Source organism: Leopardus geoffroyi, chromosome B3 (assembly GCF_018350155.1).
Source record: "Leopardus geoffroyi isolate Oge1 chromosome B3, O.geoffroyi_Oge1_pat1.0, whole genome shotgun sequence".
Taxonomy (NCBI): Eukaryota; Metazoa; Chordata; class Mammalia; order Carnivora; family Felidae; genus Leopardus; species Leopardus geoffroyi.
In genome coordinates this window covers 62,836,167-62,859,331 of record NC_059337.1, presented here as the reverse complement: position 1 = coordinate 62,859,331, position 23,165 = coordinate 62,836,167, and the positions used below count along the sequence as shown (strand labels likewise).

At 54.1% G+C, this 23,165-nt stretch overlaps 2 protein-coding genes across 6 annotated transcripts; one reads left to right on the top strand and one right to left on the bottom strand.

The window, feature by feature from the left end:
* The first annotated feature begins 3,366 nt into the window (after positions 1-3,366).
* On the top strand, positions 3,367-7,752 carry INAFM2 (InaF motif containing 2). Its single transcript, XM_045450046.1, has 2 exons — positions 3,367-6,528; positions 7,438-7,752. Exon 1 carries the CDS (start codon positions 5,095-5,097, stop codon positions 5,551-5,553), a length of 459 nt encoding a protein of 152 aa, XP_045306002.1. The 5' UTR covers positions 3,367-5,094; the 3' UTR covers positions 5,554-6,528; positions 7,438-7,752.
* Positions 7,753-12,572: 4,820 nt separating this feature from the next.
* Positions 12,573-21,820, bottom strand: CCDC9B (coiled-coil domain containing 9B). 5 transcript variants are annotated; one of them, XM_045450043.1, is made up of 11 exons: positions 21,665-21,819; positions 20,723-20,835; positions 20,344-20,509; positions 19,513-19,665; positions 19,296-19,421; positions 18,452-18,651; positions 18,116-18,174; positions 17,470-17,523; positions 17,270-17,369; positions 16,646-16,688; positions 12,573-16,562 (listed from the first exon to the last, which is right to left on the bottom strand). In XM_045450043.1, exons 3-11 carry the CDS (start codon positions 20,410-20,412, stop codon positions 16,026-16,028), a joined length of 1,341 nt encoding a protein of 446 aa, XP_045305999.1. In that variant the 5' UTR covers positions 20,413-20,509; positions 20,723-20,835; positions 21,665-21,819; the 3' UTR covers positions 12,573-16,025. The 5 variants fall into 5 exon arrangements, 4 of the variants coding, with proteins under 4 accessions (XP_045305999.1, XP_045306001.1, XP_045305998.1 ...); XM_045450045.1 differs by having other exon boundaries at positions 20,344-20,451; positions 20,730-20,835; XM_045450042.1 differs by having other exon boundaries at positions 20,344-20,451; positions 21,665-21,818.
* Positions 21,821-23,165: the final 1,345 nt, after the last annotated feature.

Genomic DNA, 23,165 nt, shown 5'->3' with positions numbered 1-23,165 from the left:
TTTCACTTGAAAGAATGACTGACAGATAAACTCTGATTATTTAGACTTTGTTATTTGGCAGATGTTTTCTCAAATCCAAACCAAGTAAGCCTGTCACTTTGAGGAAAACAACCAACAGTATTTACTAATGATAAAATTTGAGGTTTTCAGCAAAAATTAGTATTTTAGAAAATTTGTACACACTATCATGAGTTGATAGATTCCAACGCTTAGACTTTTTCTGATATTAACAAATATAATTTTTACTATTGTATAATGAATTGTATCAATATTTGAAAGATCTATACAATCCAATGAAGCAATATTTTCCAAATGACTGAAGCAGGATGTTATAAAACCATGCATGGGAAACAGAGCCATTCATACTGCAGGGTAGATTAATAGACTTTAATATGATCGAGTACAAAAAATTCATTGATGTAGTTTCATATTCTAAATTACAACTACCATTTAAGAAAATACTACTTGTTGAGTTTTGGTGTAGTCTCAAATTATGTGAAAAGGCTATTAAAATGCTTCTCTCTTTCCTAACTACATATCTGGGTCAGGCCAGATTTTCTTCATATATTTTAACCAAAACAACATATTGCAGTAGAAGCAGATATGAGAATCCAGCTGTCCTCTATAAAGCCACACTTAAGAGATTTACAAAAATATATTTAAAAAGCCACTCTTTCACTAACTTTTTCTCTCATACAATGTAGTTATTTTTCGTATAAATATACTATTGATGTTAACATAGAATGGGCTAATTATTTTTTTAATGTTTATTTTTGAGAAACAGAGAGCAGGGAGGGGCAAAGAGAAAGAGCGACAGGATCTAAAGTGGGCTCTGTGCTGACAGCAGAGAGCCCGTTTCGGGGCTGGAACTCACCTGTGAGATCATGACCTGAGCTGAAGTCGTATGCTTAGCTTAACCCACTGAGCCACCCAGGCACCCCTGGGCTAATTCTTTTTTTAATGAGTTGATAAATACTTGACGAATTTCTCAGTCTTATTTCTAATATGGCAAATGTCAATAGCTGCAGTCTGCATAAACAAAAGCTCTTTGGAGATGCCAGTTTTCAAGACTGTAAAGTGATATTTTGTCCAAAACACTTGAGAACCACTGGTACAGGTACCATTACGGGCTGCCCACCTAGCTTGGCCCAGGATGCTATGTTCTATTCATCAGCTGCCTAGCTCTACTGTCGGGACCCTCCACTGCCACTCCTCTTTGCTGCTCACCACAGTAGTTGTGCCAACCTCTGGCTTCTATTGCGTGGTCCTATCATTCCCATCGCTATCAAAGAGCCAATTCTGTAACGGCCTCTTGCTGTCAGCCCTGGCCTACAGAGGACAGCCACACAGCTTCTCCCAGTGCGTTCCTCTTTGCTTTGATAGCCAGAGTATCCCCTGGGCCTTCCTGTGGAACTGAAGCAGGCTTCTGGCCTTCCATAGAATACCGACTACAGCAGGCTCACTTCTTTGAGCTTTTTGAACACCTCCTCCATCTTCTGCTATGGCAGTTCTGGCATTTTCTTTTCCCTTAGCCAGCCATTGTCTTTTTCCTATCTCCCAGGATCCATGTCAGGGTCTTAAATCCTATTTTACCCGAGAGTGCTCCCATATCAATAAACTGTCTTTTTTTTTTTTTTTTTTAAACTTAGCATTCAGACTTGGCTCCCCACGGATCCAGCCTGTACATCCTCTCCTGGCTCATGCCAGTACAAGTTGGCTACTTTTGTAGCTCCTTTGCAGGTGTAGCCCTCTTCCTTTCCTATCAGGCTCCTGAACATCCCTGGCTGGGTTTTGTTGCAGCTTTGCCCTTATGTGTTGGTCTTGGAGGCCAAGAGAGAGAGGCAGTTTCCTTTGGCACCTGAGAGCAATTCCCAGAGACAGTGGAAGCTGTGAGCCATCAGTAGCCAACACTCCTGGCAGTTGGAAGAATGAGTGCCTCGGCCCCCATCTGAGGTTACCCTCACTATAGAGACAAATTTAAGCTCTGCCTATGAGGCAGAGTAGTGCAGGGATGAGAACCTAAGACCTTAGAGTCAGAAAGGCTCAGGTTTGAATTCCATCTAGCTATGTGACCTTGGGCAAGTTACTTAACTTTTTTGAGGCTGTTTCTTCATCTCCAACGCGGAGATAAATAGTAACTACCTGATAGGTTGGTATGAGACAAATGAGATGAGGAACCTAAGTGCTTAATATGGTGCCAGCACATACTAAAGCCATGGATGTTGCTACTGTTATAACCGATCAGACCTTTCCAAAGCTGAAAAGGCTGCCTTATGGAACAGACAAAAGGTACACCATCATGGAGAGTCTTTTAGCTGTCGCTGGAGAGGGCTCCATAGAGATGTTGTGGAGGATTCTCTAGGGTCCGTGGGAGTATTCACAAAAGATGACCTTGGGGCCCATTCTGTCTCCAAGCTGCCTTGATTCTCTGATTTCTCTGACTGCTTACCCTTGGTCGGGGAGAGGCACTTAGAGAAGCATATTCACTTTCAGGCCACTAGGGGGCCATTTGGTTGCCTGCAACAGGAATACACTAATGGTTTCTTAATGACTCAGGCACCAGGGAGATCAGGCTCAATTATATCTGAAAGCATTTTGAGTTCCTAGGGTAAAAGACACTATGTAAATCCGGATAATAAATAGGACTTATTGATGACAGTTTAAAGAATCTGGCACTGTTTCGTTTGGAGAAGAATAGGGTGAGAGGAACTGAATGAGGGCTTTGAGTATATGTATTCCTTAGCATAGAAAAGAGTGACGGGCTATTTTCCTAGCCCACTGGGAACGAAGCAAGAAGAAAGTTTACTTTGCAACACAAGAAATGCAGAGTGCATCCAAGAAAGAGGATGGAAGGAGGCTTTGGGTTGACCTTACCTGAATCTTTCCAAATAATTCACCTTAGTACAGTTCATCTGATCAGTTCTACCACAAAGACCAGAAAGCAGGGAAGAGAAGAGAGGACAACATCCAGAGACAATTCAGAGATTTTTAACTTAACAGGTTACCCTGCGGCGGGGGGGGGGGGGGGGGGGGGGGGGGCCCTCTGGCCAACCTGGAAGCAGTATAGGGAAGGAGCAGTTGTCTTTTCCCCATCAGCCCACAAAAGGCAATAAACATTCCAAATAGTTGATGTCCTTAAAATTTCTCTATTCCTGGAGATAGCATCCAGTTGACCACTGTTAGTGACAGACTCACACCTGGATCTCAGGAATGAGAGAGAGTGTGGCTGGGTTATAGGCCTGTGGTTTAAGCAGCTGATCAACACACTTAGTTCTGGTAGCCACTTGACTTCTGTACAGCTGAGGTAGCAGGGCACCGGTGCTAGGGAGGAGCTTCCTTATAAAGAGGCAGGTGTTGGGAAGGCAAAGGTAGGTCCTGTTGGGGAGGAGGGAAAATGGGTAGGGCAAAGAGGGTCCTGCCCCACAGAGTCAGAAGCCAGGAGTCAAGTTCACACATGCTGGGGAGGGGGAGGTCACCCACAGGACCCCCGCCACCACCACAGTCCTCTGCCCACTCACCAGCACACAGGCACAGTCTCACATACCCATTAAGACACCCAAGCAGTCCGCTCACCCAGCTCTGGGAACACAGGAAGTAGAATTCAAGGAGGAGGGAACCAGAAATTCTGGAAATCCTTACCCAGAGTGGGGGAAACAGAAGGCAAGAGAGGAAGACAGAAGGACGGGGAAGGCACGGGAAAGCGGCTACTGAGAGTCGAAGCTTGGCTAGGGGACATTGGCACCGACCAGACCGTAGGGAGGACAAACCTCACAAGAGAACGGGCACGTTGCGGGGAGAGGGGGGGGGAACGAGAAGGGGAAAACAGCCCAGACTCTGAGGCCCAGAGGGGATCAGAGAGGAGTAAAACTCTGAGAGCCACACTCCACGGGTTCAGTGCAGCCTCTTGAATCCAAATCAAGCACAAAGCTGGGAGTCGGGCACCCCAAAAAGCGGGATCTGAAACCTGTTGCAAACTTCAGGACTCCAGGAGTCTGGAGAGCCCCGCTCAGCACGTGGTTCCCAGAAACTTCGAAAGGTCTCGCAGCCTGACTCCGGGCTCTAAGAAAATAAGAGAGGAAATCGGGAAGATTTCAGGACCGCTCCAAAGCCCAGCCCCGGCCGGGGGTGGGGAGGAAGGGGCGCGACCAGCTGCGACCACAGTGAGTGTTCGGGGACGCTTAGCTGCCTGTGCAGGACGTGGGCCAGGTTTCACTAGGAGTGAAAGGGTTCAGGAAACCCGCCCGGAGGGCACGTGGAGCGGGACGCCGGCCGAGAGCATGAGCATGAGAGTGGTATCACCCCGACTTTGGGGGGTATACTGAGGCCTGGGGGCCGCAGCCGTTATTGCTGTTCCACCTGTCACTTCGGACAGTGGGGAGCGAAGGACAGAGGCGCCAGAGTTGACAGCTCCGTGCTCCGACCACCCCTCCCCGCCCCCTTTCCAGTTCCGCTCCCCGCCCCAAACGGCGCCGTTCCCCTTTTAAAGAAGCGCCCGGGGCTCCCATCTTCTCCGCGCCAGTTCGCGCGGGGCTGCAGCGACGTTGCCCTTTTAAGAACCAGCCTCCTTTAACTCTCTCCTAACGGGGCGTCCCGGAGGGGCTTGCGGCGCCCAACACAAGCCCGCCTCCCCTCGCGGCACTTCCGGACCCCGGCGTCGCCCTTTTAAGAGGCAGCCCCCAGCAGCGCTCCCCCCGCCCCCTGTTGCCGGCGCGCGAGGTGGGGGAGCCGGGCTGGAGCGGAGCGCGCCGTCCGCGCGGCCACTGGAGACCGGGCGGCCGGCGGCCGAGCAGGCGGCGGCGGCGGATGGGGACGCGGAGCCGGGCGGCTGTGGCGGCTGTGGCTGTGGCGGCGGCAGGGAAGCAGCTGACGGGCCGGCGGCGGCGGCGGCGCTGGCGGCAGTGACTGGTCCAGGCCCCGGCGGCGGCTGCAGCGACGCGGTGGAGGGCTGCGGGCGAGCGGCGTGAGGAGCGGCGGAGGAGCGCGGAGCTGCCGAGAGCCGGGGGCGCCGGGCCGCCCCTTGTCCAGTCCTCGCAGGCCGCCAGGCCCCCTCCAGCCGGGGCCGTGGAGCACCGGGGCAAAGGCCGGGGCCCCCCCATGAAGGAGCGCGACGCGGCCCCGGCCGAGCGGGGCAAGCCGGCCACCTACACCGGGGACAAGAAGGCGAAGATGGCGGCCAAGACCAACAAGAAGTGGGTCCGGCTCGCCACCGTGTTTGCCTACGTGCTCTCCGTGTCGCTGGCCGCCATCGTGCTCGCCGTCTACTACAGTCTCATCTGGCAGCCGGTGGGCGCCGGGACCTCGGGGGGAGCCGCCGGCCCGCCCCCCGGCGGCTCCAACGCCACCGGCCCGTCCGGGACTTCGGGGGCGGCGGCCGGGCCCAATGCCACAGGGTCGTCCCGCCGCGAGGCACCGCGCGACGCGCCCCCGCTGCAGGCGGCGCGGCCCATGCCTCCGGAGCCCTCTGCAGACAGTCCCCCGGCCGGGCCGCTGGAGCGGCCGCGGGGACCGGAGGAGGACGAGGAGGAAGCGGCGGCGGCGCCCGGGAGTCGTTGAGCCCCTCCGCGCCAGGGGCGGCCGGGAACCATTCTCCCCTCCCCACGCCCGGAGGCAGGACTTTGCAGCAGGACGGGGCGGGGAGCCCGCGGGAGTGACCCCCACGGGAGTGAACGCCCTCTCTCCCCGCAACGATCGCCACCTCGCCCGGGGAGCCAGGGGCCTGCATCCCGATCTTCAAGCCAAGGGACCACGATTCGCCGGGGGCTCGGGGTTTGGTCTTCCCAGGACCGTGCTGCGCCAGGGCTCTGAGCCATAAAGGGAATGGGGGGAGGGGTGGGGAGATCCCAGCTCCGAACCCTTTTTCGCCGCTAGCTCTTGTGTATCCTACGTGCAGGAGTGACTCGGGCTTTCCCCCAAGACTCAGGGGAAGGAGGGAGCTGTAGGGGCTCTTCTTTAATAAGCTGAAGCTCTCACAAGGAGGAGGGCACCAAAAGTAGTGGAGCTCAGGTACGTCAACCTAGTTGCAGTGGCCACAGATGCATTTAATTTATAGATCCCTGTATATAGTTGTTGACATATGCACTAGAAGCTATAATTACACAGAACTATATGTATCCTCCCACAACCCTGGTTAGCTTCCGACCGATGGGGTCACGCAAGGGCTATTTGCTGGCCCCCAAAGTGCAGCTAACCAGAAGGGCACAAACACTGTTTTTTTTTTCATCATCCACTCTCTCCCCTTTACCCCCTCCTATTTCAGAAAGATAGGTGTATGGCCCAAAAGAGTATAATCATTCTTAGACTTGAGAGGACAGTGGGAAACCTTAGAAGAAGTAGAAGCAGTTTAGGGAGGGTGGAGAACGAACTAATCCCCTCCTCTTCCCACCCTAGTGCCCCCACGGAAGAGGCTTCCTGTTGCGGCCCTAAGTATCTGGATATGGGCCAGGGAAGAAGGAAGGGAAAGAGCAATGCCTCTGTGCTTCAATCCTTGGCCTTCTCCTCACAGAGTTCTTTTAGGAAGAGCAAGCTTTTGTAAGTAGAGTGGCTCCCAAGTGTTTTTATTTTATTTTCTGCTCCTCAAGATCTTGTCTTGTTCCAGTAATCACCCTTGCCTTCTTCCCTCTTTGCTGAGCCTGTGACAATGTAGCCCTGCAATTAGGGCCAAATTTGTTGTGAAACCAGAGCGTTGAGCACGTTGTCTGGTTTTGACTTGTATTATAGAACCAGAAAGGCTAAAAAGTGAGCTTCAAACTCAGGATTGTGCTTTGATAGCCGGTTAATAGACCAGCCGTGGGAAGGTTACATTGGCTTGTCTTTACGTCTCCTGATAAACCTACTTATTTGCAGCCTATACTTTGAGATGAAAAACACCAAGAGAAATGACATCTGTATAGTTCTGGGACAGCAAGAATTCTACATACTCAATTTGGATTCCATTTCCTTCTGCCACTTGCTTTTAGGCAATTGAGTGTGGGTAGTGACAAGATATCAAACCCCTTAGTGTTTCCTTTTTGGGAAATGAGGCACTTTTTAAAAAACACAAACAAAAACTTATCCACCTGAGTCCTGAAACAGTTGGTCTCTCCAGTTTTTTGGCCTCCACTCTAGTTAGCTCTGATCCAAGTTTACAGGACAACAAGCCTTGCTTTAAGCCATGTTCTGTTGTGGGCAAGATAACAGCAGCTGAGCTGTCATAGCCTGGGAGCAGGCTGGTCGCACCCCCAAGGTGTCTTGGCTGGAGGAGATTTCTGAGCAGCTGATGTGACTTTGGTCATTAGGAAGCCTTTGAGGCCTTTTTAAATTTTCGGTGGGGGGTCTGGGGGTGGGGAAGAAACATAAAATGCCACTTTATAACTTCAATAATAGCCTGTAATTTATATTTATTGTGTGAATTTTTAGTCCTATATTTTAATAATTTGTAAATTGATCTCTTATTCCAAGAATCCTTTGAACTTGCCGGAGAACATCTGGGAATCCAGTCCCCTGTCCCCATCCCTGCATTCTGGACTGTTTAATCCACTTTGGGATGGATCAAAGAGTCTAGAGAGACCACTCATAGGTCCAGCTGCTGGCCTCCAGACTCTAAAGCCTTCACTGGAATTGGGACATTAGCTCCAGCTCTAGCTGTGAACATGACCAGAGACATTATTTATAATTCAGCCATTTAAGATATACCTGTACTCAAAAAGTCCTGTATATTTTTTAAAAGTTTTATTTTTCAGGTGAACAAAAATACATTCTAAGAACTCTACATAAGCCTGTGTAAGTTGAACATTTCTCTTTCGTACTCCTTGGGGAAGGAGTAGAGTTTGGAAGAAGACATGGTCTGAGATGTGGTGGACAGACGTTGATGAATAGGTGTCAGAGGAAAAAGCAATTGCCCTACTGTACTTTTGTGCCTGATGGCTTCACTGAATTGATTAAGCGTGGCAGGGATGCATCTTAGTCGGGAAGCAGTCATGGGGTCAGATGAACAGTGATACCTAGCTCAGCCACCTTTTACCAACCTTAAAAAGGTTCAAAACAGTTCTGCTTTTAAGAGATTCTGAGCAGATACCTAGCTGAGGATGCTCAAGGACCAGTAAGCCAACATATTAAGAATTATGACAAACACTGAGCTGGCTGAGAGCTGCGGTGAGGATAGGCCACCTGACAGCACCACTGTTCTCACCTTTAAACCACTGGCCCTTAGATAGTTCGAAAAGTGCCAACACTGGGAAAGAGGTGCTGACACACCTGCAGTGGTTGGCCAGAGCTTTGTCCACAGTGGAGCAGGTGAGAGAGCCAAATGGCTCAGAGAAGGTGTAGGCTGCTTCAAAGGTGAGGCTTTTTCATGCCCTAAAGCAAACAATAAAAGACAGGTGGGTGAAAAGCAAAATAAAAGGGATTAGCAATGCTGCAAAATACACGGCACACAGTTGAACTCAGCTCATTATTAGACAATGCTGCCCAGTACAAAGTGGAGTGAGAAGCCGTGTTGGTGGGGCCCCCTGAGGCCTACACTTCTCCAGAGCTGTTGGGGGTAGCTTCTGTGCTTTTACATCACCTTGTAGTCTGCAGGGGAGCATGGAAAAAGTCCGCCCTTCTTTTATTTCCCTCTTCAGCCTACACAATGGCTTTTTGTGAGAGGGCTTGGTAAGGCAGAGCAGAAGGGAAGTGAAAGAGTTTCCAAGGTTCTTCTAGTTGCCCCCCCACCTTTGTGTAGACGGTGACATGTGGCTTTTGCAGTTGCACACAGCTTCACGCATTGGGCACATACAGCGGTGTGTGCGGCAAGAGCCTGCTGGCTGATAAGAAGGGCGCTGTTCGGCCAGAACAGGGCTGGGTTGGTGGGGAGCAGTGGCCGCACAGCTTTATTTTCATAGGTTAGAAATCAGCTGCAGAAGTGCCCGTCAGGAAGGAGAGGTCTGTGCAAAGGGGGGTTACTCTCCTTTAACTGCTTCCACCATTAGGGTCATTTCTAGGTGTTTACTTCTATTAGAAGTTACTGTGCACATTTATGCCCTGGCAGCCTGAGTTTGAAGGAGATAATCCTCTTTTGAAAGGGAAGTTTTGGAGGGCGAAGGATCAGGAGTTTGCTAAGCTGTTCAGACTGAGTTTGTGTTGGAATCGTTTATTTCCCCCATGATGCTGAGGTGCAGAGAAATGTGTCTCTGAAGTTTTAATCCTAAGAAAGACTTTTCTGCCTAACAGCTCTAGATTTCTGCACAGTATGAGAGCGCAGCTTTGGAAGCTCTTCTGTCTACCTTGTTTTCCAGTTTTCACTAGGGAATTCTAAGATGCTGTGTTCTTCAGTTGAGTATTTATATCCTGTTTTGAAAGGCTGGGTGGAGAGCATCTACTTGTTTCTACATGTTTCTTTAAGGGGAACCAAAAGGTCAGGTCCCGAGCTTTAGGGCTACCACAACTATTTAAAAGGGGTAATAATTGTCCTCCCCTTCCTGTCTGCAGAGAATGGAGGTATTTCTGGAATTGCAATGCAATAACAAAAGGGCCACAGCTGTATACTTTTCCCTTTTTTTTTTTTTTGTCTCTCAATGGAGGGCAGGACCACAATAGCTTTGCTCATTTCACTGGACCAGCGCTAAGCCCGGTGCCTGGCACATAGTAGGAAGTGCCTAGAGTTGGTTGATCATCTGGTTGATCACTGCGTTAGATAGAATTGGCCCTGGTATCGGTGTGGTGTCACTGTCGTAATCCACTTGGATACCCACGTCCACAGCCCATAATCTGGTTCGAGGGAGTAGAAGGCTAAAGAGAAGCCCTGCAAATCACAGCTGTACCAGCCATTCTGGCCACAGTTTCTTTATGTCCAAGTTAAAGGACATGGGCTCAGCCTGCCTGTTCTTTCCAGGCACAAGACATACACAGCTGTAGTCCATGTAGTAGTCAACAGACACAACATAGACTATGTGGCCCGTTCGTTGCCCCCTCTGTCCCGACCCTACGGCCTAATGTTGAGCTATAAAAACACCTGCTTTATTGACAGTTTTGGGTCACATCTGTTTTAATTGCTGACCTAGCTTGTGGGTTTCTGCTGCCAGAAAACCTGTGTGATACTCTTTGTTCCCTCCAGTAGCTAGTTTAAAAAATAAAAAAACAAGGACTTTTTTTTTTTTCACCACATGCCCAGGCTCTACCAGGCTCTCCATCCTAAGTGTACAAACAGCCATGGCTCCCAAAGTCATGCACTGTGTACATGAGCCACCTGGTCAGTGGGGAGCACCTGGGCCAAACCAGTTCCATAGAAACAGTCTATAAACATTGGCCAAGATACTACGGAGGGACCAGAAAATTCCCACCGAATTCTTGTCCTCAAGAAATTTACAGACATGCCAATAAGAATCTACTCTTGTCACTGCCCTGTTTTCTTAACTTCAATAATCTGCTTTTAAAATAGTTTATCAGTTAACCAGCAGTATGATTTTAACTCCCCGTAGAATATTTTCCACAAATCACTACCATTAATTCAAGAACTATTTATTTAGTGCCTGCAGTGTGCCAAGCAAGCCTCAAAAGTCCCCAAGCCAACGTGTCCAGAGAGGCAATTATGTTGATTACCAAGAAATTCCTTTTAAATATACCTCTCTCAAAAATAAATAAGCAAACAAACCTGTCTCTGCTAACCTCAGTGTTTAGAGTCATGAGTTGAGGTCTCTGCCCAGCTTATGACCTAGAGGCCACCTGCCCGCCCCCCCCCCCCCCCCTGCTCTCTACTGGTAGTTGGGGCAGTATTGTGTCATGGCAGTCAGCCTCTGTGCATGGGCAGCTCACAGCATCATGAGGACCTGGTGAGGGGAGGCAGTGTGTTCTTAGAAGGGACCCTGAACTGGAAAATAGGAACCTTGCAGACTCCATAATAGCACTGGTTAGGGCCTTGACCCTGCTTTTTCCTCCTAACCAAATGGGAATTCATGAGAGCAACTGGAGGTAACAGATGTGAGAGGGCTTGGAGATGTTGGGAATAAAAGTGCAGCGTAGACATAGGAGGTAATATATTTTCTAGGGAGTGTCTGTCCCTTTGGGCATAAGTGATGCCTGGAAAGAAATGCAAAGGGGCAGGTGATAAACATCATAGCAGGGCCCAGACCATCAGCGTCAGCATCACCCGGGACCTTGTTAGAAATGCCATGTCTTAGGCCCCATCCCAGGCCAACTGGGTAAGAGATTCAGAGGCTAGAGCCCGCCTTTGTGTTTTAACTAGCCTTCCAGGTGATTCTCACTCTAAAATCAAAACCACCGGCCCAGACTTTGCCTCCGATTCTGTAACTTAGGGTTTAGGTGTTTCTGTTTTGACAGATGGCTACAAGGTGACTTTTGACCTTTTTTCTCAGTTGAATCCAGCTGCCCTGCTGGGAGAAAAGCAAACACTGTATCCCCAGAGTTTGTAAGAAAAAGGGGGAGAGCCTGCTGCATTACTGGGTATCTTTTGAAGGTGCCAGGAGAACTTGCCCTGGAGAACTGGTAAAGGAGGCAGGCCTGACAGAGTCCTCCCTCCCCCTCCCACTGATGGTGTTTGCCTCACCTTCTGCCCTGGGGCCTGCTGCTCCTGAGTCAGACCTTAAAAGGAGCAGTGGGTGCCACACTTGTTCTTTCTGGTGCCAGGTCTGTGCTATTTCACTTCGTCGGCGTCAAGTGGATGCTTAATGAGGGGCCGTGACGTAGGGAGGCCGACTTGAGAGAAAGCAGCCTCAGTCTGTGCTTCTTGCCGCTCTTCTCCCTGCCTACCCAGCCTCGAGTCCTCCCCTCAGTGAGGCCATGACCCCCCCCGCGTCAGCCCTTCCGAGTCCTCCCCTCAGTGAGGCCGTGGCCCCCCCTGCATCAGCCCTTCCACAAAAGCACCAGCAGTCCTCACTCAGAGCTGCTTGCTGGGTCTGTGGACACTGATAAGTGGCTGGAGAGGCAGAGTGAAGTGGTATCTTTAGTTTCTCCTATTCCTTTGACCACACCCCCCTTCCCAACTTAGTCCCCAAAATAAGAAGATATGGCCATGTGGGGACTTTTGCCATTTCCTTTGGGGGTTTTTTTGGCGGGGGGGGGGGGGGATAGGAGGGGTTGTGCCATCTTTTCCTGTTATTCCTGTCCCTGAAGCCAGGGTTGGGACTGAAATTGACTGGTGGTCAAACTCTCCAAACTTGTGCCTTGTTAGATAGCTGGCTCTTCCTTGACTGTAAGAAAATACAGTCGTGCTGCTCCTTTGGGGGGGGGGGGGAAACCCTTTACTCCAGGAGATCTGAGCAAACCCCACAAAGGAGTTTGTTTCTGAGGAAAATATTAAGCAAAGACTGTGGCGGGAGTTCATGAGAGTGCCACTGATGGAAACAGAAGAGGGAATGCGCTGACCTGTGGAAGTCGGTGTGCAGAGGTAGGAGCAATGCTTAGGAATCTCGGTGACCCAGCTCGTGAGGCTCTGAACTCCAGTCAACTCCTCCAGGACAGTAAAGGAAGCTCACTGTCCTGGAAGGCTGGGGAAACTTTACAAACCATCCCTTCTTTCCCTGAAGTGTTCTGATCCTAGTGAAGATGAGACTGGAAGAGAAGGTAAAGGAGAGGATAGGAAACAAAGTAGACAGAGATCAAACCAAATAGCTATCCATTTATTTAACACACAATGACTGAGTGCCAGGCTACTGCTGATAGAGTGCCTGCTGTGGGCCGGGGATATTTTGCATTCTCTTTCATTTTCTTGACAACCCTTCAAGGTAGGTGTTACTGGCCCCATTTTTCAGATAAGAAAACCAAGGCCTTAGAGGTTTAACTTGACCAAGGTTACCCAGCTAGCTGATGACAGACCTAGCCCATGTCTGTTCCTACCCTGCTGCCTCTCCTCAAAAAACATACCTTCCTTGCAATATGGTCAGCTGCTCCCTTCTGCCCAGGTGATAGGGGCTCAGGATGGAGAGATATTCTGCCCCTTCTGCCCTCCGTGTTATGAGGCCCTAAGTAAAGCTGTCATTGCTCTACTATTCTGCAGGCACCTTCCTTCTCAGTTCCTCCAGCTCTGTGCCTGGGTTCCCAATAGTGCTGTCTCATGAAGAGCTTCCCACCTTTGAGGAAAGTCTTGTCAGCTGGTTGGAGAGGAAAGAGGCATCTAAGAGGAAGTCTCCCAGCCAGGCCTTTAGACAAAGGAGCCAGGAATTGCTGCAGCCAGGCTCCCATGTCCCTGAAGTTTATGGAGGGGTGTCTATGCTTCCCTCCTTCTCCACGGCTGGTTCCATCCCAGGGGAGGAGGGTGCTCGCCCCCTTAGCTGCTGCCCTGAAGAAGGCTCCCCCTTTGTTGAGAAAAGATGTGATATTTTTCTGGCACTACAGTCTTCCTAGAGTGAAGACCGCCTGTGCTGGTCTCTGCACTCTCTAACCCCTAGTGACTCCCATGACATCCTTTCTCCTGATGTCCTTCTAGATGTTACCCTCAGAGAGAGAAACCCTATTTTTCCATAGCCCTTCTGCCCAGCTTTCTTTTCTCTTCTTTCTTTCTTTTTTTTTAAGTTCATTTATTTCGAGAGAGGGCACGTGAGCAGGGTAGGGGCACAGGGAGAGAAAGAGAGAGAAAGAGAGAGAATACCAAACAGGCTGTGCTCCAACTTGGGGCTTGATCCCACGAACCGTGAGATCATGACTTGAGCTAAAATCAAGAGTCGGACGCCCACCCAAGCCACCCAGGCGCCCCTTGCCCAGCTTTCTCTACTGCTTAGGTTCTGTTTGTAAGGGCCGAGCCAGAGTTCTGCCTGAATTCTACATCCCCATCCCATAGTCAGACATACTTTGACATATACCCTCTAACGAAGGCCTGTCTATACGGTTGGTACCATGGAGGCGGGGCGGGGGTGGCCGTTGGGAGCAGTTTGTGAATCTTAGAATTCAGATTCTTGATGATGATGGTGATGATAATGATGATTACTATTATTATTTTGAGACATCTGAATTCAAGGGCTCTGCCTGAATCTGCTCTTCCCCACCTCTATCCTTTGGGAGTCATGGGTCAGGCCCAGGCCCCTGCTCCAGATACATATATGTATGACTGGAGAGCAAGAGGAAAACTTCAGTTGGAATCATTCGCCCTTACCTATTCATGTCTCAGAGGGGTCTTCTCACACGCATAAGAATATTCCCAAGCCTTTTCAAAATTCCACACCAACCTCTTCCACCCCCTTCACCTTATCCCATTCCCAACCAGCTAACCAGTCTCCTCACTCCCCGCTACAGGAAGTTGGCACAACCCACTCACTGGCCTCTCTGGCACCTTCCCAGGTGCCTCAGCTGCCCACCCAACTCTGAAGCCAGGAAGCTTGCACCCGCCCGGGGCGGCCCTCGCCGGGTCCCCGACATAGCCAGCAACAAGTCCTTAGAGTCTAGAGTCTGTTTTTGGCCCTAGCTCGCCATATCTCCCAGCCCAAACCCTTCCTACTCAACCCGCGGTCCAGGAAACAGCAGCACAGCTGTCACCTGGAGCCGATTAGAAATGCACATTGCCAGGCCCCCCACAGACCTACCGAATTAGGACCTGCAATACTCTGCGCCTTAACGTGTGAGAAGCACTGCTCTAAACAATCTGATCTGCTGAAAAGACACCCCCTCCTCATGCTTCCTGCAGCCCTCCCTCCCTTCCACAGTGGAGAAACCCTGAGCATGACCTGGACACTCCCTAGAGAACCCAGAGAGGCTGGTGAGTGAGGCCTGGGACCCTCAGCAGAGAGGAGCAGCCACCACCACAGGGCCAAAGAGGAGGGGAACAGAGGGGGCCACATGGGGAGATCCAGGCAGGAGCTTGGGGGGCAAAAGACACACGTGGTGAGAAAGGAAGGGGCACCTGCCTTTTCGAGCAGAAGTGAGATGGTTCCCTTTGGGCTCCTCCCACCATCCCCAGCTCCTGTCAGGGTCTTGCAGCCAAGAATGGCTCCTGCTGTGCAGCCTGGGGCTGCTGGATGCCTGAGTTTCTCCCTCCCTCTTGCTGGCAAAGTCACCATCGCCCACCGGCTGCACTGCTGGTAGTGGGTGCTCAGGAAATGTTTGTTGAATTGAGAGGAAGCCACAGCTTGTGCGGAGTCTGAATAATTCACCAGCCGTGGGCCTCAGGGGAGGGGCAGGGACAGAGACTAAGTAGGAAAGACAAGTCCTGAAGTTGTACTTCGCCAAAGTCGCTGTTTCTCTGTCCCTCGTCTGAGTCCTTGCTACTGCATGACCTTGGTGCAGGGAGGTGGTGGGGAAGAGGAAGTAAGAGATGGCAGGAAATGGCCCTGGGCTGCAGGGCTGCCCTCTTCCCTCCCCTTGGGGTACACTTGAAGTCTGACCTGGGTAGGGGGGAGGGTGTCCCTGCTGGTGAGCTTTCCCACCCTACTGTGGGGGTGGGGGGGGAGACGCTATTCTCTCACCACCCAACTCCACCCCATTTCAGAGAGGAGGCCTTTCCAGGAACCCTCTCTTTTGCAGAGGAGACCTGAGCTCCACTCTCCTGTCCCCAGCTCAGCCCCCACCTGCTGTGCCCTCCCTTTCTGGGCCTCAGCCTCCTCTTCCAGGAAGGCAGGAGGCTGCCAGCTGATGGCTGACGTTCCACTCGTTTGCCATCCTGTGAGTCTGGGGCTGTGAGTCACCTGGGTGCAAGGCAGAGGCATGGGAAAGGGCCCAGGCCTGGGCTGGTCCTGCCAGCTACTGAGGCTGCCTCCACCTCCAAAGCCACAGCTGGAAAGAGAAGCCAGGCCCTGGGGGTGATAGAGGCCAGGTGAGCCAGGTGCTGAGTGTTTCCAAGCCTCGCTTTCTTGCCAGCCTCAGAGACCAGGTGTGACATAGGAATACACCAGGAGCTTTACCTGCAGGTGAAAACACACCCATACACAGGAATGTGCACCTGAGATACAAGGAAGGCCAGCTCCTTGCCCTCACGATGTCACCCCACTGGAAAGTTTGCCCAACTGCTCAGCTGGACTGCCACAAGCCACCAGCAACCAGACACCCACCACGCACAAGAGTCCTGACTGCATTCTTCCCTCCTCCTCTGCCCAGCCCGGCCCCTTTGCTCCCAGGGGCTTTGCTCAGCATCTTCCCGCGGGGCCCGGACCTCCTGTCCTGCTTCTCACACCTCCTGCGCCCCTTGCCCTTTGGCCCATTCCCCTGGTGGGCCTGCTTCGTTGTGCCAAGCCCTGCTGGTTCACCTTGCCAGACCTGTCTTCTCTGGGCTCTAAGGGCCCTGCTCCTCCTTGGGGCTTGGAGCAAGTCTGTACTTCCGGCTCAGCCTGGGGGTCATTCCACCCCGGGAGCTGCTCAGAACCATCTGGCCGGGACACAGAGTTCTCCTGGGCTCCAGGCCTTGGAGGGAGCACACACACATTCTCCCCGGGCCCAGGGCTACTGGCTCCTCCTAGAGAAAGGTCAAGGGGAACCAAGTCAGTGTTTTGCGGAGAGGCAGGTTCTGGACTGGCTATCGAGACTCCTGACTCCCTTTTTGGCCCCTGTGGGGATACCGGGGCTGGGCTGGTTGCTGGGGCACTTGTGGGTCTGCTCAGCTCCACCTCGCTCTGCTTCTGTGAGTGTTCCTCCTCGCTCCGACTCTTTCTGGTACTTTGGCTTCCCTGAAACAAGAGATTGGCCCTGCTGGCTGGCGAATTCAGAGCTCAGATCCCCAGCCCGTCCCATCCTATTCCCAAACACCCACCTCCTGGCTCTCCAGCTCCTCCTTGCCTTCCTTCGTCTCCCACCTGTAGAAACACGACACATGGCAGGGTCTACTCCTACCCATGCCCTTCACATCAGTTGCTCTGTAGCCAGGGGCCCATGTTCCCAGGGAGCAACTAGACCCCAAGGGTCTCAGAGGAGTGTCAGAGCCAGAACAAGGCTCCAGGATACCTCCCTTCCAACCCGACCTTGTTCCCCAAATCCTGCCATTTCCTCTGAACGCCAGCCACTTGAGCTCCATCCCAGGTGCCCAGCTGATGTTTACGGCCAGGCCTGGGCCACCCTGAGTTCCATGGAGACTCTGGACGTGTCCCTGCCTGCACCGCCTGGGAAAGGCATGCCTGACTTCCTGGGGGAAGGCAACTGCTGTAATTACTGCGGCCTCCCTGGGCACCAGGCTCTCGCTGCTGCTGCCTTTGCTGCTGGCCTCTCCTGGAACCTCATTAACCTGCCGCCAGGCAGCCGTCAGGCAGGAGGCAGCGGCCCCGAGGCCCGGAGCATGAAGCTGGACCAGTGCTGGTCCTGACCTCCCAGGGGCAAGGGAGATCCAGGAAATCAGGAAGCCCAGATGATTCCCCTGATTTTGCCCCCTGCCCCCTGTTACCTGCGGGCCCTGCCAGTCAGCCTCTCTGTCCCCCGGGCTTTGCTTCGTGTGGCAGACACCACTGAGGATCTGCTGGGTTGCCCACCCCGAGTAGTACCACCTGCAAGAGATGGCCCACGAATCAAGCAGAGAAGAGGGCATGGCAGCCCAGCTCCTTCACCAGCTCATGCAGCCCTGCTCCTGCTTTATTCCCAACTCACCTTTACCATCAGGGGACAAGGGTGGGGGCTGTAGCTTTCGGTGGCTCCTGGGACCTAAGTGGGGCAAAGGAAATGGGGAAAGAGTGGGGTGATAAAGGATCCAAGAAAGCAACACCATTTTTCCAGGACCAGGAAGCTGTCTGTCTTTCTCCTAGTCCAGTTGTGGGTGTTCTGACTCCCCAAAAGAGCCCCCGTCTGGGGATCGAGAGAGCTGGGTGCCTGTGCTCACTTTGCCATTCCTGGCTAGGTAGCTGGCTGAGCCTCTCCAGCCCCAGCTTCCTCCTATGTGAAGTAAGGAGACCAGCAGTTCCAAGAGCTCCGTCCCTACAACAGGCCAGGGACAGGGAGACTGGAGCTTTCACCCGTGAGGGACCAACTTCAAAAGGATCCCAGTGCAGACTTCCTGTGAGCCTCCTCCCCGGAACTGCTGGGGTCAGAACCCAGGATAGGAGCTGTGGGTTTGGAGGGAGGGAAGGTGCCCTGCTCTAATAGCAAGGGAGAGGAAGGAAGATGTTCTTCCATGCCTCTTTCTAGCTCCAGAAATAAGTGGCACACCAAGAGACAGAGAAAGGAGGGGAAGCAGGGGGTGGGGGAGGCTGTGATAAAAGCCAAGGAGGGGAAGGAGGTGCGGTGGGTATTGGCTCACCCCTGGTGCCACCCGCCCTGGCCAGGCCCTCTTCTCGAGGCTTGCTGGAGTCCTGTAGCCTGTGGAGCCAGAGAGTCAGGCTGCTGTGGGATGGACACAAGCTAGGGCAAGCCTCACACAACCACTGCCTCCCCCAGCTCCAACCCCAGAACAGATGGGGGAAAGGTGGGGGACCCGGTGCCCGCCCTGAGCCCAGGGCCCAACCAGAGGGCCCAGGAAGACTCTTAACCACCCTGGAGACGGTCTCACCAGCCCTCCAAGAAGCACCCACAGTTAATCCTGCCCTAAGCCCCACAAGCATGTCAGTCCAACAAGCTGCCCAGCCCTGCCACCCACGTGGGCTTGGCCTTGTCCAGGTCCCACGGGCGGCGCCAGTCACCCTGTGCGTCTCTGTGCCTGGCCACACGGGCCAGGTCGATCTGTTCCCGCTCCTGCTTCCACTGGGCGTAGTCCCAGCCCACTTCCTGGGGTCCTCCCACTGGTCGGTGGGGAACCGGGCCTGGGACCAGGCCTGGACTCTGGGGCTCCCGAGCACCCTGCAGGGAGAAGACACTCAGCACCATGGGGTAGAAGCAGGAAGGCCTGGGCTTGGAGTGGAAATCTGGATACTACTAACCCCTTCCTCTCCAGGTTTCCACGTCCCCGTCTAAAAATTAAATCCATTCCGTCTCTAACGTGTTGTTTGCCATAGATACGGTTTCCATCCACTTGTTAGCTGTGTCTTTTGGGCAAGTTACTTAACCTCTCTGTGTATCATTTTCTCATCTGTAAAATGGGGATAATAATAGCACCTATCCACGGGGTTATAGGGGAAGGAGGGTATGGACAGACCCAGAGTGGAGAGGCATCTGGCAGCAGTCAGCAAGAGCCAGTACTAGGGGCTGCTGCCACCTAGAGGTCACACCTGGCACATGGCCAGTCCCCTGCAGCCTCCTGGCCCACCCCACGGCCCGTCAGAGATCCAGTTAGGGTAAGAGGCTGACCTCTGACTTCTCCTGTCTCTCACTGCAAGGCCCGCCCAACGTGGAGACTGGCCAGAGAAAGGAAGAAGGGGTGGGAATTTTTGCTGATGCTACCTGGGCATGTCCCCCTAGATGAGGGATATATGTGACTCAGCTTCTCCGCCTCCCCCAAATGAGCACTGCCACTTTCATGTCCCCATCCTCTCTTGAAGATGTACCTTCCGTGCCGAATCTGAGCTGACGGCCATCTGCATGGAGGGGGTCCGGCCCAAGCCCCCTCCAGGTGACCCTCCTGCCCCCCGGTTCTTTGCTCTGGTGGGCTTCTCACTTACGATCCGCTTGGCCTGGAGGAGGTGAGGATGGGTGGTGTGGCACAACCAGGTAAGAAGAGGCCGTCGGCCTGGTGCCTGGGCTTCCCCCGCCCACCCTGCTTACCTCAGCTTTGTTCTCCATGGTCACAGCCAGCTCCACCCGGTCCCCCAGGCAGAAAGTACCGGTGTGATACTCCACCTCCTCGTCCTCAAGCATCGCACCGGCTGCTTCAGGTCCGAGGGATCTCACCCAGTTCCGGCTGACCACCCGCTTTTCCTGCAGAATGGGATGCCATGCCCTCAGGCCACATGGGCAGGGCTGAGCAGAGCTGGGCACTGAGTCCTCTGGGAGGTTCCCCAAGGCTGGCTTCCAGCCCTGGACCTCCCTGGAATGCCCATAGAGGAGCTGATTCTATGGGGCATTCACATGCCAGTGGCATTAGGTTATCCAGGCCCTGGGGCCACCCTGGGGCCCAAGATGCCATAGCAGCCTGTCATCTCTGAGCTGGGAAATCCAAAGCACTCGGACAATGGGGCTTTGTCCCTCCGATACTGCTCCTGGCTTTCGGCCCCACTTCTCTGTCCCTGTAGGGTTTGGGTTTTAGGAGCAGCCTGTGGTTTACAGCACAGGTGCAGGGCTATGGGACTGGGAAAGGGTATGGGGAGGCTTCTATTCGGTGGCCTTTCAGCTGTGGCCCTTTGGGTGCAGGGGGACTGGGTAGGCTGGGCTGCAGAAGGCTGGGAACTGACGGGTGAGCCCCAGAACTGTGAGTGGAGGAAACAGAGGAGCAGGAGCGGTTGTCTTCCCCTGACGCAGGCTGGGCCTCCACCTCCTCGCAGGGCCGGGTCCCCAGGGCCTGGCATGGTGCCCTGTAAACTACAGACCCTCCGTCAGCACTCGCAGAGCAGCTACAGGAATGAACAACCCACGCTGTCACCCCGGGGTGGGGCTTACGCCGGGAACCTGGCTGATAGTGACAGTGAGGCCATCAGGTCGGAGGAATTCCTGCGCGGTCACAGCCATGCCCCCCTGCTCCGCCTGCCGACGGTCTTCCTGGATCTCCTACGGGAGGGCCCGGGGTCAGCACAGGCCATGGCCCCCCAGACGCACACAGACAGGCCTACACAGAGAGACACCAGTGGGACACCAGGGGGCAGAGGCACGGCATCACGGAGTCCCCAAGGTCCTCGCAGAGTTTCTGAGATGAACCACATGGCCCTAACCCTGGCCCCAGGCCTAGAGCCTGCAGGGAGAGACCGCCATGCAGGGGTCTGTGAGACAGACAGGGAGTGCCCACCCAGCTGCCCTTCCCGGCCCATCACAGCCCGCTCACCTGGTACCTGCGGAGTAAGGCCTGGTTCTTCTTTCGAAGGGCCACTATCCTCCGATCCAGCTCTGCATCCTTCTCTTCCTGCCTGCTCAGGGTGACTCAGCTCCGTGAGGCCCCTGCAGAGGGCAGGGGGCCCAAGCTCCTGACTGCCGGGCCCATCCCTTATCAGGCCCCTAACTTTCACATCCACCTGAGAACCATATTCTTACCACGAATGGACCCCGGCTCTCCGGAGCTAGGCTCACAAGGGAGGATGGCGCATGGAAGGTCCCAAGTCCCCACCCTACTAGGCTTGTCTGCCCGGCTCTCTGCCTCCTCAGGGGTTCAGATCAGGGCCTCATACGGGCCCTCCGCTCTCAGCAGTGGGCTGCCCCTCCCCCGGGCTCTCCAGGGAGCTCCACTGCCGAGAGAGCCTGCCGAGCAGGAATGAGAGTTATAAATGGCTCTGGCAGCGGAACCTGCCGTGACTGGGAAGTTGCCAGGGGATTCAGGAGGTCGAGGAGGGAGCTGTTTGGCTCCCAGGCCCAGAACCACGGTAAAAAGAGAAGCCCCTGCTCTGTCCTGGGCTCCCAGGCCCCGGGCCCCACTCCCCAGCCTTGCAGCCCAGCCTGTGGGCAAGAGCCACCGTCGCGAGCCCAGCCTTTCCAGGCCTGAGCTTCTTTCCGGCAGTCGGGGCAGGAGAGAGCGAGCTCCATGGGCAGGCCCAGCAGAGGAACCACCCTAAGCAAACCATGCCTCTGCCCCGAAATCCCCAGGTCTCTCCCTGTGTGGCTGCAGGGTCTCCCTTGTAGCCAAACGCCCCTGCCCAGCCCCCTGCAGGCCTAGGCGCAGCCCTGTTCCTCCCAGGCCCAGCTGTCCCCAGCTGCCCCCAGAGTGTGGCTGCCTGACGTCCCGGCCTCCTCCCAGCCCCCAGAAGCCCCCCGCCAAAGGTGAGGTGCCACTCACAGCCGAGTGCATGGCAACAGTGGGCACTGAGAGAATTCCAGAGCAGCCCCAGGGGAGCCAGAACCGGAGGGAAGCCGGAGCCGCCGAGCCACCACCGGAGCCGGGCCTCTGCTGGCCTCTCCCTGCCGGCTTCACTGCTCAGCACACGAGATCATGTTGTGATTACAAAAGACTCCTCTGGGCTCACAGCCAGGAATGCTGTCGCCGCCGCCCCCACCCATCCACTCTCAGAGGGCAAGGACCAGGGCACTGGCCCTACCCAGCACCTCTCTCCCTGCCCCGCCCCAGCGTCCCCAGAGACAGGGCAAGAACCTTTCTCTGTCGGGTTGGCCCACGCAGGGGGCCTGGCTGCCCCAGGCCCTGCCTTCTCTGAGGCTCTATGCCCAGCGGAGCCCCAGCCTGGACGCACCTGCAGAGGGATGGGCAGCCAACAGAAGCCTCCATTCCTCCCAGGAGTAAAGAGCCTACAGGATGCAGCTGAGCCCATCGGGCATCCTAGTCGGAGGGCCCCCACCTCAAATGAGCCTCTCCCTATTTGTCCTCATCAGCTCTGGTTTCAGGAATTTGAAGGGACCAAGAAGCTCACCTCCCCTCGGCCACCAAATACTACTACATACCTGACATAACACCATTAGTCATTCCTTTAGGTTGAACAGTGTCTTCCCTGTGTTCTAAAGTACAGCCACTCCAGAGAGGCTCAGCTGTCCAAGTCTCCCCTCGGTATGGGGAGATGGGCCTTCCTGCAGGGCCCGTGCTGCCGCAGCCCAGAGCCGGCCACTCAGGGTCCCAACTCTGGGCGCTTCCTGGCCTTGCTCTCCAGGACTGGCCTTTCATCCTCTCCCACCCTGAGAAAGGAGGCAGCCTTTCTCAGGAAAATCTCTCTCCAAATCTTCCCAGTATGGCTGAGGGAAGCGGCTTGCCTGGCAGTCCCACTCTTAGAGCCCCTGGGAGCTGAGGCTTAGGGTGCTGGGAGGAGGGGTGTCTCTCTGTATCAAGGGTACCTGTGGTCTATTTCAATAGCTACAGGGACCCGACCTCCAAGACCTGATGGGAGGAAGAGGTCCCTGCATCCCCCACATTCCTGATGGAACAGGCCTCAGTTTCCCTAATCCCATGATCTGTCTCCAGAGCAGAAATCCTCGCTGCCCTTTCACTCCTCCCCAGACCAGCCCAGAGGGCCAGAGTTTCAAGCTCTACTCCCCTTGACCCATCCGTTCCTGCCCCCCTCCCATCCCTACCATGGTTAGCCCTTTTCCTGGCCAGGCCTTCACACAGCACCCCTGACCCACAGCCAATCTCCACAGCCCCAGAGTTCCCATCCTGCTTGGAAATGCCACCACAGTCTCTTCCTTTCCTGCCGGATGTTCCCACTGAGTCAGACTCCCGGCAATGGTGACGTACCCAGTCTCCTCTCGCTCTCTTTTTCTCTCTCTCTCCTCTCCCTCTCCTTCTCCCACCCTCTCTGTGTGCTACCTCACACAGGATGCTGAGTTTCATCCTA

Coding starts and splice junctions, on each gene's coding strand:
- CCDC9B (XM_045450043.1), bottom strand. CDS start 20,412: ATGGCTGTGACCGCGCAGGAATTCCTCCGACCTGATGGCCTCACTGTC. Junction 19,666..20,343: donor CTATCAGCCAGGTTCCCGGC/GTAAGCCCCACC, acceptor CCCATTCTGCAG/GAAAAGCGGGTGGTCAGCCG. Junction 17,524..18,115: donor CAGGGCGGGTGGCACCAGGG/GTGAGCCAATAC, acceptor TGCCCCACTTAG/GTCCCAGGAGCCACCGAAAG.
- INAFM2 (XM_045450046.1), top strand. CDS start 5,095: ATGAAGGAGCGCGACGCGGCCCCGGCCGAGCGGGGCAAGCCGGCCACC.